The sequence below is a fragment of the Jaculus jaculus genome, chromosome 10 (assembly GCF_020740685.1).
Source record: "Jaculus jaculus isolate mJacJac1 chromosome 10, mJacJac1.mat.Y.cur, whole genome shotgun sequence".
Classification (NCBI taxonomy): domain Eukaryota; kingdom Metazoa; phylum Chordata; class Mammalia; order Rodentia; family Dipodidae; genus Jaculus; species Jaculus jaculus.
Window position 1 is genome coordinate 6,245,585 of NC_059111.1, and position 14,763 is coordinate 6,260,347.

At 40.9% G+C, this 14,763-nt stretch overlaps 1 protein-coding gene across 11 annotated transcripts in view; it reads right to left on the reverse strand.

Annotated features, from left to right (window-relative positions):
* Positions 1-14,763, reverse strand: part of Sltm (SAFB like transcription modulator) — a 63,539-nt gene that overhangs the window by 23,404 nt on the left and 25,372 nt on the right. For 3 of the 11 annotated variants that reach the window (XM_045160351.1, XM_045160350.1, XM_045160349.1), the window contains 2 exons: positions 2,171-2,198; positions 445-685 (listed from right to left, as the gene is read on the reverse strand). In XM_045160351.1, the coding sequence (XP_045016286.1) occupies positions 445-685; positions 2,171-2,198 (269 nt within the window). Of the gene's footprint in view, positions 1-444; positions 914-2,170; positions 2,199-14,763 lie in introns of all 11 variants that reach the window. The other 8 variants (XM_045160347.1, XM_045160345.1, XM_045160344.1 and 5 more) reach the window with 3 other exon arrangements.

The window sequence follows — 14,763 nt, forward strand, 5'->3', positions numbered from 1 at the left end:
TTCTTGCACTGAGTTTCCCCAAGATGCCTGAAGATCTAGATTTTCTGACAATTCTATTCAGTGGATATATGGCCATCTTCTCCAGATTTCAGGATTGGGACTTGACTTCATTTTTTCTTAGAACTGATAGTTGTTCATTAACCATCATCAAGGATTTTAAAAAATAAAACAAAAAAAAATTGTCAATTTGAAAAAAAAAACAAAAAAACAAAAACAAAAAATAAATATATGCTGACAATTCGACAATGCAATCAGTAGGATACACTGCATATTACGAAGATCTTGAAATTTTTAAAAAGTAACTTATGACGGTCAAAAATAGTATAGGCAGGATCATAAGACACTAATTATCGTATACGGTCTTGAAGCCACCCCCTTAATGTAGCGCGATCTTATTGAATGCTGGAATTCAGTATCGTAAAGAACTGACATAGAAAAACAAACCTCTTTGCTTGACCAGAGGCCCCAGTAGACGAGGGCCCTTTCTTCAAAGTATCCTTTTCTTTGTCTCCAGCTTCTGCTTTCTTACAACTTTCTCTGGCTTCCTTCTCGACAGGCTCACCCTTCACGCAGTCTTCCTTCTTACCATCTTTATGGTTGGCATTCAGCTCATAATCCTTGGCTTCCTTCTCCGGGCTCTGTGCAATGGCGTCCTGCCCATCTTTTGGCTTACTTGCTTCAGAATCTGTAATTTTCACATTTTTACCTGTTTCTAGGAGGTCATCACCATCAAAATCCAGAGTGATGGCATCTTCAGCCTGGATTGTGACCGAGATGTTGTCATCCTCAGCTTCTTTCACAGTCGCATTAGCTTCCATCTCTTCGTGAGCTGTGTGATCAGCCTCAGCTAGGCTCCCTTCTGAAGGAAGAGGGTTAGATACTTCTTGTGTACCATCACCAGAACCTGCTACATCTAAGAGGATTTAACAGGAATAAATATGGCAAAATAAGAAGTTTAAACAATTTCATATTCATAAGCTAGAATAGGACCTAGAAAATATAAAGCCAGTTATTAGCACTGATGGAAGGTTAGAGGGAAGAAACACAAGGGTATTAACTAACAGCAACAATCCTTTACCCGGATCACTTATTCTTCATGGAAAATCTCTACACACAAACATAAAGCAACAGCACAGAAGTGGAGCTGTCCTGGAGGTCAGGCTCTTCATTCCTGGCTCTAAGTTAGTGGCATCTGGAGAGGTTTTTCCTCCATGGGATAGTGACAAACAGATTAGTTAGTCGATGATCAACTCATGTTGGGATTTAATCCTCATGACCTTCATAACTCCTTGGATGACTTCTGGGAAAGTCACATCTGAGAACAGTCTTCAAAGTATCTCAGAGCCCATCCATTGTTTTGACTCTTCAATTCCTGCGTAGTCCAGAACAGAACGGAAAAACTACGACACAAGGCTCCAAAGATGCTCCTGCTCATCACAGAAGTGGGTTGTTTCTGGTCTTCGCCCTGTCCAGGTAGTCCCCAACTACCATGTTCAAAGAAGTCTTCAATTCACACTGAAGAGAAAGGCCTTCTGAGACTCCAGTCAGTGGCTTCACATCATCCGTGCTTCTAGGCTTGCTTCCTGCCTGCTCCATGTCCTTTCTAGTCCACAGAGGGAAGGTGACTTCTGTCCAAGAATTCAACCTCATAGTGACCACATATATTGGTACTGTTGTGCCTGTAATTTCATTGGGTGAGATTGTTCTCCCAAACCACTAAGTGTCAGAAAACCATGTGACAGCTTCTCTAAGCAGTAAATACAACGTCACTTTCCTGGTTGTTTACAATTTTTAAAATCCACTGAGTCATCTGCTAAGACTTCATCCAGCAAGCACATAGTAGTTACTGTAGTGTCAGTCTTGAGGATACTTATAATCAACTTACCGTATGCTACAAGTTATTGCAAAAGTAAATTTAGAATGAAAGTGAAAAATGGCATTGTTCACTACAGTAACTGATATGTACTATCAGAACTTATGTTAAGTTCAAAAGAAAATTAAAACCAATTGAAAAATTAAAGCTAGATGCTAACTTAATTCACTAAATTGATACATTTGATAATAAACTTGTTATTCTAAAACTAAGATTTCAAGTAAGAATGTTTATTTTCACGTAATTTACTTTTCTAAATGTCAGCATTTCTGAAACTCTACTTAGCGTCAAACATACCTTTCTCATTTTCTTCTTCCTCACCATCCTGAAATTCAAAAAATAATCAAATGTAAAATGAATTTGCATAAAACTAAATTTTAATAATAGCACAAAATGAGTTAAGTTAACCTGGTGGGAATTTAAAAATGTCAATTAGAGATAACCTGTCAACAGGCTATCCCCGTCAGAACTAGGGCCACTTAGAGACATATGACAAGTCTGACATGAGAAAGAACAGTCAGCTCTCCCCAGGAGTGCATCAACAGTAAGGGGACTATTGAGTCTCGTTTATCAAAATTAAGTTATATACCCAAGTCTTACTTACATCACAGAGCTATCTCTGACCTAGTTTTTGTGTCCCCCAGCTAACAGTTACTCTTAACGTGCATTATCCATAGTAACACAAAGTATGTATAACCTGCTACGGCTTCAACGCGCACTAACAGATAAGCAAACCACACCACCTTTTTTAAAGCATTTCAGACATGAGAAGGATCACGAACACAGGAATCAGCTCTAACTATTCATTTTCAATCCATCAAAATGAGTTGATAGCTGTCACAAATATGGTGACAGCCTAACTTAAAACAGTGTTTGTCAGGGCTGGGGAAATGGCTTAGTGGTTAAGGCGTTTGCCTGAGAAGCCTAATAAGGACACTGGTTCAATTCCCTGGGACCCACATAAGCCAGATGCACAAGGGGGCGCATGCATCTGGAGCTCATTTGCAGTGGCTAGAGGCCCTAGTACACCCATTCTCTCTCTCTATATATACATCTTTCTCAAATAAATAAATAATTTTTTAAATTGTGTTTGTCCTACAGGTAATTCAAAATAAATAACCCACACATTTTTTAAAAATTAATTTTAAAATATGTGATAGTTTCACATAATAAAAAATTAACTATGTGCTAGCTTGAAAATAAGAGTATCAATGCCCATGGGATATGCTAATAAAAATTTAAAAAAAAAGTATCAATGGGTTGTCAAGCGTGGTGGCGCACGCCTTTAATCCCCGCACTCAAGCAGCAGAGGTAGGAGGATCGCCACCCTGAGGCTACATAATGAACTCCAGGTCAGCCTGGACCACTAGACCAAAGTGAGATCCTACCTTGGAAAAAAAAAAAAAAAAGCTGACAGTCCAGGGCTGCATCCTGAGATCCTGACATCTGGGGTGCAGATCTGTCTTTTTTACCCAATAAAACTTTGCCTCACCCCCCCCCAAAAAAAGTAGTGCGCATTATACTCTTAAAAGAGCAAGCTTCCCTATTAAGGAATGTGTTCATTCTATGACTTTTAATATAAAAGAAAAAGATGGGACATGATGGCATATGTCTTTAATTCCAGCACTTGGGAGGAAGAGGTAGGGGGATCTCTGTGAGTTTGAGGCCACCCTGAGACTACATAGTGAATTTCAGATCAGCCTGGACTAGAGACCCTACCTCGAAAAACCAAAATAAAGAAAAGAAAAGAAAAAAGAAAAGAAAAGAAAAGAAAAGAAAAGAAAAGAAAAGAAAAGAAAAGAAAAGAAAAGAAAAGAAGAAAGGCTGGAGAGATGGCTTAAGGGTTAAGACACTGGCCTGTGAAGCCAAAGGACCCAGGTTCAATTCCCTAGGACCTATGTAAATCAAATACACATGGTGGCACATGCTTCTGGAGGTCATTTGCAGTAGCTAGCAGTTCTGGCACACCCATTCTTTCTCTCTCAAATAAATAATAAAAAAAAAAAAAGAAGGGTAGCAGACTGTGTTGGTCATGTGGTGTAAATTACCAGAACAGAGCCTTAAAGCAGTGATTCCCAGATAGCAACAGGAAGGAGAAGCCTTGGAGGCTGCTGGGTGACTATTCCAGTGATGCTGATTCTGCAGGTTGCAAGTGGGCTTGAGAATCAACACCTCTTATCAGGTTCCCAGGAGACAGATACTAGTGCTACTATTCCAGATACTTTGAAAACCATTCCTGCTTTAGACTGATAACCAACAGTGAAAGAAGGCATCAAGTAAAACTTGAAATGGCATATTTACTGCCATATAAAATATGTATTCTCATGACAATCCCTGTTTTAAGTTTTCAGTATCAGGGATGTATTCCCTCCCTTGGAGCGGGCCTCCAGTTCAATTGGAGGACAGTTGGTTTCCACTAACAGACATGCCACTATTGCACCCGTTGGCTCATTTGGCCTGGTTGGCCAATTATAAGGCTTGCAGTGTCCACTATTGAGTATCTTCACTGGTGGTATCTCTTTCTCTCACTGAACTGCATGTAGAATGGCTTCTTTCAGCTTTCTGTCAGCTGGTGTACATGGAGGAGGTTATCAGCTCATTTCCAGCAGGATTTCTCAGTGGCCTTGCAGCCCAAGTATGTGGGAGTCTTCAGCAATAGGGTCTTACCATTTCCTGGTGGGAAACCAAGGGCCTCGGCAATGGCCTATAATGTTTTGGGGGCATCAGCGACCTCCCTGGCCAACAACTCACTGAAAGGTATCCTATCCCTGGCACTGAAAATTTTCTGGCAATGATCTACGGCTCCTGAGTGTTCCATTGTCCAAAATCGGAGGATTCCATATGATTTATTTATATCCTCTTAGATCTTGATTAGTCTTCCCTCCAACTTTCCTTTACTCAGTCTCCTCCCCTGACCTCACTTTGGGCCTTTTCACCCCGTTAATCTATTCTTCTACTTACATATATACAATACCAACCTATTAAGTACCCTCCTCCCTTCCTTCCTTAAAACAGAGGTAGTCATGAGCCCTCGGGGTGTAACATCTGCTGATGTCTGGATAAGTGTATATACCATGCTTATCAAACTGCCCAGTAAGCACTTCTCTTAATATTCATACCCTTATATTCAACGCTACTCTCACTTTGGGTAGAGAATCTTCTCTCTTCAGATGGCAGTGACCTTGGGATGATTCAGAAGGTATCATGGTGCTGGAAAGAAGTGACTAGAGTACCGAGTAACATCTCGATCACACCTTCCAAGGCTCAGGGTCTAATGCGGAAGAGGTGGCGGAAAGAATGTAAGAGCCAAAGGGCGGGCAGGACTCCTTAAAACGTGCTCCCTCCAGACACAAAATGGCTTCGATTTCCATGACCTCATAGTGTCTGACACTACCTACACAAGACCATCATTAAGAGGAGGGAAAGATCACATCATCAAAATAAAAGAGACTTATTGAGATGGGGAGGGGATATGATGGAGAATGAAATTTCAAAGGGGAAAAGGGGGGGAGGGAGTGTATTACCATGGGATATTTTTTATAATCATAGAAAATGTTTTTAAAACTTGAGAAAAAATAAAGATTTTAAAAATATGTATTCTCTAAAGCATCAACATTCTACATGTGTTCTAAGTTACATATGGTTAAAAAAATCATAATTCTAATAACTCATTTTAGCTGGACAAGTGGTGTCCACCTTTAATCCCAGCACTTGGGAGGTACAGGTAGGAGGATCACCATGAGTTCAAGGCTATCCTGAGTCTACATAGTGAATTCCAGGTCAGCTTTGGTTATAGTGAAATGCTACTCTGAAAAACCAGGAAAAAAAATCATTTTAAATTATGTCTTGACTAAATTAACATATGTGTTCTAATCAAGGAAATAATGTCATGTAGTAATAATGTAATGAAGAAAACAAAACTACCTCAAATCTGAGCCACAGCCTTTAAGAAAGTGCAGAACAAGCTAATGTTACAGCACGATCAATCCCATCCCCACATGGGCTGTGCACGGCACAGTAAGACTAGGACACTGCTGCGTCTGCGTTGACGCTGAATTGTATCACTGAAGGGCGACATTTAGAGAGGAAACAAAAGCACTTCTTATTTATTTTTTAATTAATTATTTTTTTTGGTGAGGTAAGGTCTCGCTGTAGTCCAGGCTGATCTGGAATTCACTCTGGAATCTCAGAGTGGCCTTGAACTCATGGCGATCCTTCTACCTCTGCCTCCGAAGTGCTGAGATTACAAGTGTGCGCCACCACACCCGGCTTTAAAAGTACTATTTGAGTAGAGGAGTAGGATGGGCTATGATTAAAATCTGGATGAGTTTTCTTCATTCATCTGTCTTCAAAGTGGAGATAAACTGGGTGGGATACCTTAAATCCCAGCACTCAGGAAGAAAAGGTAGGAGTTTCATCAAGACCAGCCTAAGACTACATAGTGAATTCCAGGTCAGCCTGAGCTGGAGTGAGACCCTTCTTCGGATTTAAAAAACAAAAAGCAGAGCAAATGAACTAAGAGACTGTACACCAACTCTTTTTTTATTTTTATATTTTATTCATTTAGTTGAGAGTAACAGAGAAAGAGCAGATGGAGAGAGAGAGATTGGGCACACCAGGGCCTCCAGCCACTGCAAACAAACTCCAGATGCATGCGCCCCCTTGTGCTAACGTGGGTCCTGGGGAATGGAGCCTCGAACCAGGGTCCTTAGTCTTCACAGGCAAGTGCTTAACCACTAAGCCATCTCTCCAACCCCTACACCAACTCTTCTTGATCTACATGAAATGCCTACAGCATACCACTTCCAAGTTATTCTTTTAGAGATTTAACATTGGCATACTCAAATGAAATGTCCAGGAATGGGAAGACCGCACAGTGGTTAAAGGCATTTCTTGAAAGGCCTGATGACTTGGATTCAATTTCCCAGAACCCACATAAAGCCAGATGCACAAGTGGTGCATGCACCTGGAATTTGCAGTAGCAAGAGAATCTGATGTACCCATTCTCATTCATATTCTCTATTTCTATTTCTCTCTGTGTGCTTACAAATAATATTTTTTAAGAAATTAAAAAAAAAATTATAGCCAGGCGTGGTGGCACATGCCTTTAATCCCAGCACTCGGAGGCAGAGGTAGGAGGATTGCAGTGAGTTCAAGGCCACCCTGAGACTCCATAGTGAATTCCAGGTCAGCCTGGACTAGAGTGTGACCCTACCTCAAAAAACCAAAAAGCAAACAAACAAACAAAAACAAAAACAAAAAAAACTCAGAAAGACCCAACTATGATGGGGCTGGAGGGATTGCTTAGTGGTTATCTGCAAAGCCAAAGAATGCAGGTACTCTCTCTCAAATAAATAGATAATTTTTTTAAAAAAAACTATGATATAAAAGAAAACTCTTTGTTGTACTTCCTGCCAATTAGAAATGTTACTAAAGTGGGCAGAAGAGATGGTCTAAGTGGCTAAGACACTTGCCAGCAAAGACAAAAGACCCAGGTTTGATTTCCCATTACCCATGTAAAACCAGATTCACAAGGTGGCACATTCATCTGGAGTTTGTTTGCAGTGGCTGGAGGCTCTAGTGTGCCCATGCTTTCTCTATATCTATCTACCTCCTTCTCTCTGACATAGTTGCTAAAGTACCTTAGTTTGAAGTATTTCTAGATATTTCACCTAATAATTCAGAATGTCTGAGTAAATATCACAACTTGAGCTCCTCCACAGTGGTTATAGTGACCTGACGGAAAATATCCTTAATAATAAACACATAGGAAAAGAGCCTGGGATAGAGTGAGACCCCCACCTCATAAAACTAGAAAGAAAAAAAGTCATTTACACTAATCACTTTTTAAAAAAATATTTTAATCAATTTATTTGAGAGAGGTAGAGAGAGAGGGAGACTGGATAAGCCAGGGCCTCCATCAACTACAAATGAACTCCATTGTTCATCTTGTACATCTGGAATACATGGGTCCTGGGGAATCAAACCTGAGTCCTTTGGCTTTGTAGGCAAGTGCCTTAATCACTGAGCCATATCTCCAGGCCCCCTTTTCTTTCTTTCTTTTGAAAATATATTGTATTTATTTACACAGAGAGAAAGATAGGGGAAGAGAGAGAGAGAGAGAGAGAATGAGAATGGGCACACCAGGGCCTTCAGCCACTACAAACGAACTCCAGATGCTTTCGCTCCCTTGTGCATCTGGCTTACATGGGTCCTGGAGAATTGAACCAGGATCCTTTGGCTTTGCAGGCAAACGCCTTAGCCACTAAGCTATTTCTTCAGCCCCCACTTTCTTTTTTTTTATTTTTAACCTTAGTTTTATCTATTTATGAACAATGATTCTATCATAAGGCATTATTATAGTTTGAATTTTTAATTTTTTTTTTGTTTAGTTTTTTTTTTTCTTTTTTGAGGTAGGGTTTCACTCTAGCTCAGACTGACTGGGAATTCACTATGTAGTCTTAGGGTGGCCCTGAACTCCCGGTGATCCTTCTACCTCTGCCTTCCGAGTTCTGATATTAAAGGTGTGGGTGTGTGCCACCACACCCAGCAAAACCTGAATTCTTTTATGCTAGAGGACTCATTTTATAGACCAAAATCCTAAAGCAATAATCCAGTTTTGGGCCCTCAGAATTAGCATACAATTCACTTGTTTGTACTATCAGTAGAGTACATTCACTAGCCAGAAGCCTGACATGGTGGCACACTCCTTTAATCCCAGCACTTGGGAGGGAGAGGTAGAAGGATCGCCATGAGTTCAAGGCCACCCTGAGACTACATAGAGTGCATTCACTAGCCAGGATTAAAATCATTCTAAACATCTCAACAATATGCTCCAAAGCCTGATATGGTAGCACACACCTGCAGCCCAGGAAGCAGGAGGAAGCACAGAGGAAGGTTTTCTAAACACACATTATACTGCTTTCACCTAGGCTGACCTTGTGGCATAGATACCTATCTGTTAAGTAAGAAGACCCCCTTTTCCCTGACTTCTAGTGTAAATATTATCCACACACTCAGCCTGACTGCATCATCCTTCAAAATCACCTTCCATCAGTAACTGCCTGACAGCTATCTGCAATGTGCTAAGCACTGGGAGATACAACACCGTCCTACAAGATGCCAGTATGTAACAAGTGCCTGTGCCGAGAGGAGCTCATGAAATAAATGTGAGGTGTGAGGAGCCGTCTTGTGCACAAGCACAACTAGTACAGGATTAATGAGTAAAATATGAGACCAGGGCTGGACAGATGGCTGAACGGTTAAGGCACTTGCGTGGGAAGCCTAAGAACCCATGCTTGAGTCTCCAGATCCCATGTAAGCCAGAGGCACAAGTGACACAAACCAAGGTTGCACGTGTGCGCTAGATGGCATGTGTCTGGAATTTGAATGCAATGGCTGGAGGCTCTGACACCCCAATTCTTTCTCTCATAAAAAAATAAATAAAAAAGAACATGAGACTAGGCATCATAAGATCTAGGTAATTATCTTGTTCTTATAACAATTAACTGTTTTGTGATGTCATCCATCTAGGCAAATTTAACCTACAGAATTCACATATGAAGCCGGGTATGGTAGCACATACTTTTAATCATAGCACTCAGGTACGTAAGGTAAAAGATCACCAAACAGTTCAAGACCAGCCTGGGCTAGAGTCAGTTCTATTTCAGTCTGGGCTAGAGAACCTGACTCAAAACAACCACAGAAGAATCACATGTGAAATAAAATACATCAAGGATTAAGATACTGGATATATGGGCTGGAGGCACAGCTTAGTGCTTAAGGTGTTTGCCTGCAAAGCCAAAGAACCCAGGTTCAATTCCCCAGGACCCACATTAGCCAGATGCACAAGGGGGAGCACATGTCTGGAGTTCATTTGCAGTGGCTGGAGGCCCTGGTGTGCCCATTCTCTCTCTCCCTCTCTGTCAAATAAATAAAATTAAAATATTTTAAAAAGATACTGGATATAAAGTTTTCTGTATAGTAAGCAATACATAGGAGAAACAGCACTACTTTCTAAAGAAGACACAGTGCCTGACTTGGATGTATGTAGACTGCATATGACAAGAAAAGGGAAGGCCTTCAGGTGAGAAAACATTAGAGACAATGGCAAATAGTAAAAGGAATAAATATGGTGTGATCATGGAACACAAAAGAGGCTCTTACGACCAGAGGAAATTTTTAAGAATTAAATTATTCGCAAGAACATTTTAGAGAAAGTGGTATCTTCAAGCTAGTAAATCACAAATAACCATTAATTCCACATGTTCTTCATTACAGGACTTAGAATGGATGCACCAGTTTGCATTAATGCAGCACCCATTACACAATCTGCAGTGGATGGAGGAAATCATCAAATGTCCCCTCCTCCATTTGTTCATTAAGATGGAGTCTTACTGATTCCAGAGCTTGCTGTTTGAGAGCCCCAGCAATTCTCCACTCTCTTTTCCTCATAGAAGTGGGATTACAGGTATGGGTGACCATGCACAGCTGTTTACATGGAACATGGATTCTGAAGATTCAAACTCAAAGTCTCAGGCTTTTCTGTCCTCCATAGGACAGAAGTTATTTTTTTAAAAGGTTAGTCATAATGTGACAGCAGGAACTAGATGAGTGAGACTTGAGTCCTCCCCTTTTCTTTCTTTTTCAAGGTAGGGTCTCCCTCTAGCCCAGGCTGACCTGGAATTCAGGGTAGATTCAAACTCATGGCAATGTTCCTAACTGTGCCTCCCAAGTGCTGGGATTAAAGGTATGTGCCACCATGCCCAGCAAGTCCTATTCTTCTTTAGATATTCCATTTAGTTTATTTTTCTTTGTAATACTTTATTTATTTGCAAGGAGAAAGAGAAAGGGAGAGAAAGAATGGGTGCATCAGGGCCCCTAGTCATTGCAAAGAAACGTCAAATAAATGCTCCACTTTGTGCATCTGGCTCTACGTGGGTTACTAGGAAATCGAACTCGGGTCCTCAGGCACGGCAGGAAAGCACTGAGTCATCTCTCCAGCCCCAAGTTCTATATTCTGATGTTTGAATTACGTGATTCTTTTATTTATTTTCAATATTTATTTATTTAAGAGAGGGACAGACAGAAAAAGAATGTGCCTCTGGCTTACCTGGGTCCTGGGGAGTCAAACCATCTCCCCAGCCCTGAATATTTTAAATATTAAGACCAGATTGAAAATTTCTTTTTGTTTTTCAAGGTAGGGTCTCACTCTAGCCCAGACTGACCTGGAATTAACTATGTAGTCTCAGAGTGGCCTTGAACCCACAGTGATCCTCCTACCTCTGCCTCCTGAGCACTGAGATTAAAGGTGGGCACCACCACAAACGGCTGAAAGTTTCTATTTTAAAAATATTTTATTTATTTATTTGCAAGTTCAGAGGGAAAGAGCAAAAGAAAGAAAATGGGCATGTCAGGGCCTCCAGCCCCTGCAAATGAACTCGATTCATGTACCATTTTGCATCTAGCTTTATGTGGGTACTGGGAATTGAACCTGGGTCCTTAGGCTTCGTAGGCAAGTGCCTTAACAGGTGAGCCATCTTCCAGGCCCTAAAATTTCACTTTTGCATCTAGCATTATGTGGGTACTGGGAGTTGAATCTGGGTCCTTAGGCTTCGCAGGCAAAGCCCTAGCTGCTAAGCCATCTCTCCAGCCCTCCATTTTTAGTTTTTGAAAAAATTATACACTCACAAGAAGTTTCAGAATAAAATTTTAGGTTAATTATCAAAAATAAATTAAACATGGCCGGGCGTGATGGTGCACATCTTTAATCCCAGCCCTCGGGAGGCAGAGGTAGGAGGACTACCATGAGTTCAAGGCTACCCTGAGACTACACAGTGAATTCCAGGTCAGCCTGAGCTAGAGTGAGACTCTACCTTGAAAAAACAAAGCAAAAAAGTTAAATCAATAAAAATATGTACCGTCTGACGGTATGAAAATCATATACAGTGGCAATAAACCTGAAGCAGTAAAGTGTGCATCCCTAGCAAGGTACACCCTATAATTAATGTAACTGGCATTGTCTTAAGATGTTTTCAGTGAGCTGGGCGTGGTGTCGCACACCTTTAATCCCAGCACTGGGAGGCAGAGGTAGGAGGATTGCTGTGAGTTCAAGGCCACCCTGAGACTCCATAATGAATTCCAGGTCAGCCTAGGCTAGAGTGAGACCCTACCTCGAAAGGAAAAAAAAAAAAAAAAAGATGTTTTCAGTGACCATATATAGGTGGTCATGGTGGTAGTATTATTCTAAGACAATTCTATCTGTGCGTGTGCAAGCTGTGAGCTAAAGAAGTGAATATCTTGGAAGTATTCATATGAACTAGAAATCACCTTTATTTAAAAGTGAAAACAGAATCCCCAACTGTTGCCAGCACCACATACTGAGAAAGCTAGGTTACAGTGAACATCCCAACAAAAGGACATTTGCCACTAAAAGAAAAAAGTGGCTAACCGTAGGTATAGCAGGAAATGGAACATCTTTATGCATCAAAAATCAAGGACTCTGACTACAAATCATGTTGAGAGAGGATCCAGGCTGTGGAAGCACTTGTATAGGTTTTGCAAGCTGTCCAGGTGCCTAATTTGAAGAGTGTTTTCACTGAGGCTATCCATTCAGCACCATCTATGACTGCTTGCCCATTACTGAGACACAGCTGAGTAGCTATGACACAGACCACACAAAGCCTAAAACATTTACTACCTGGCCCTTTAAGGAAAACTCTGCCAACCTTTCTACTCAATAGGATAATTAAACTTTTCAACAAATATAACTGGGAGAAAAATAGAGGACAGCTACAGATTGTGAGACATAATAAACATTTCAACCCATCATAATATATATATTTATTTGTTAAATGTGGATTTTAAACAAGACCTACAAAGGAAAAGAGCTTTAGCTAATTGGAATTTTGAGTATTAACTACATACTCAATGATAAACACTTTATATCAGGAATAATATTAAAAATGAGTTCATTTTTCAAGATATGCTAAAATTTTCCAAAGGAAATGTGTCTGGATTTGTTTTTTAAAAACTGTAGAAGGTAAGCCTGTTGCAGTAATAAAAACCTTTAATCCCAGCACTTAAGAGGCAGAGGTTGGAGGATTGCTGTAGTTTGAGGCCAGCCTGGGACTAGAGTGAATTCAAGACCAGCCAAGGCTAAAGTGAGACCCTACATTGAAGAAAAAAACAAACAACAACAACAAAAACCAGAAAAGATAATGTAAATGGAGGTATAGAGGAAGTAGGATTGGCCAGGAGTTGATAATGGCTGAAGATAGTTACACTATATACTAGCCCTTCCTTAAGGCATACAATAATATATGCATGAAACAGGTTTAGAAGCATTATACCATGGTGTACCCTAGATACACCTGCATTTCCAAGTGCTTCACCTATACATTGCTTATAAAGAGAAAACAAAGAGGCCACTTTACTCTATTTGGCAGTGATTTTCCTTTCTCTAATTTTAGTTTATTTTTATTTATTTATTTGATAGTGAAAGAGAGAGAAAGAGACAGATAGAAAAAGAATGAGGGCGCCAGGGCCTCCAGACACGTGCGCCTCCTTTTGCATCTGGCTTATGTGGTCCTGGGGAATCCAGCCTCAAACCGGGGTCCTTAGGTTTCAGATGCAAGCACTTAACCACTAAGCCATCTCTCCAGCCCTTGGCTGTGGGTTTTTGAGATAGTGACTATACACAGTTCACCCTGACCTTGAACTGTGATCTTCTTGCCCCTGATGCTCCTGCTTCTGCCTCCTGAGTGTGGAGATTAAAGGCAAGTGCCACTATACCCGGCTAAAAGACCATTTTATTTATAACCTCTGTAAAAGATGTAACCACCTTACCTTATGATACAGTATGATTGTATCCTGACCTCTCAAAAGAAGTAACTGCTTTCTTTCATGACCAGGACAGAGTAGGAAATCTGTCTCTAGTCTACAAAAGTCTATGGGAATTGGAAAAAGGTCCAATCCTGTAAGCTATTTTATTTCCACCTGTTAATGTTTGTAAAGAAAGTCTCCTATGTAAACAGAGCTCCGCAGAGATAGCACCAGCACACAGCCCACAGCCTGCACGACGACGAGTTCCTCTGACAGTATGACAGAATCATTTGTGCCGGGCGAGGTGGCGCACGCCTTTAATCCCAACACTCGGGAGGCAGAGGTAGGAGGATCGCCATGAGTTCAAGGCCACCTTGAGACTCCATAGTGACTTCTAGGTCAGCCTGGGCTCGAGTGAGACCCTACCCCGAAAAACCAAAAACAAAGAAAGAAAGCGAGAGGGAGGGAGGGAAGGAGGGATGGCTTAACAGTTAAGGCGCTTGCCTGCAAAGCCTAAGAACTCCTCTTCAAATCTCCAGGTCCCACGTAGCCAGATGCAGTGACACAAGCATGCAATGTCGCATATGCACACAAGGGGACGCATGCATCTGGAATTTGTTTGCAGCAGCTTAAAGCCCTGGTGCACTTACTCCCCTTCTCAAAATAAATAAATAAATAAATAAATAAAAGAGAAAGAAAGAAGCTGGGCATGGTGGCACATGCCTTTAATGCCAGCACTTGGGAGGCATAGGTAGGAAGATCACTGTGAGTTCTGTGTTCGAGGCCACCCTGAGACTACATAGTGAATTCCAGGTCAGCCTAGGCCTGAGTGAGAGCCTAACTCAAAAAAAAAAGAAAAGAAAGAAAGTCATTTGCAAAAGAGGATGAAGAATGCAATTTTACCTTTTGCCAATCATACAAAAGGTGCCCCTGCAATCTGAAATCTCATTGTCTAACCCTCTATCAAGCAGAAGTAAATACACTTGAGGACAAAATGGGGACAGGTCTATTAACTTTCACAATCCTAACAGTCCCTTCTGGAAAATTCAAAGTGATCAACAACATAT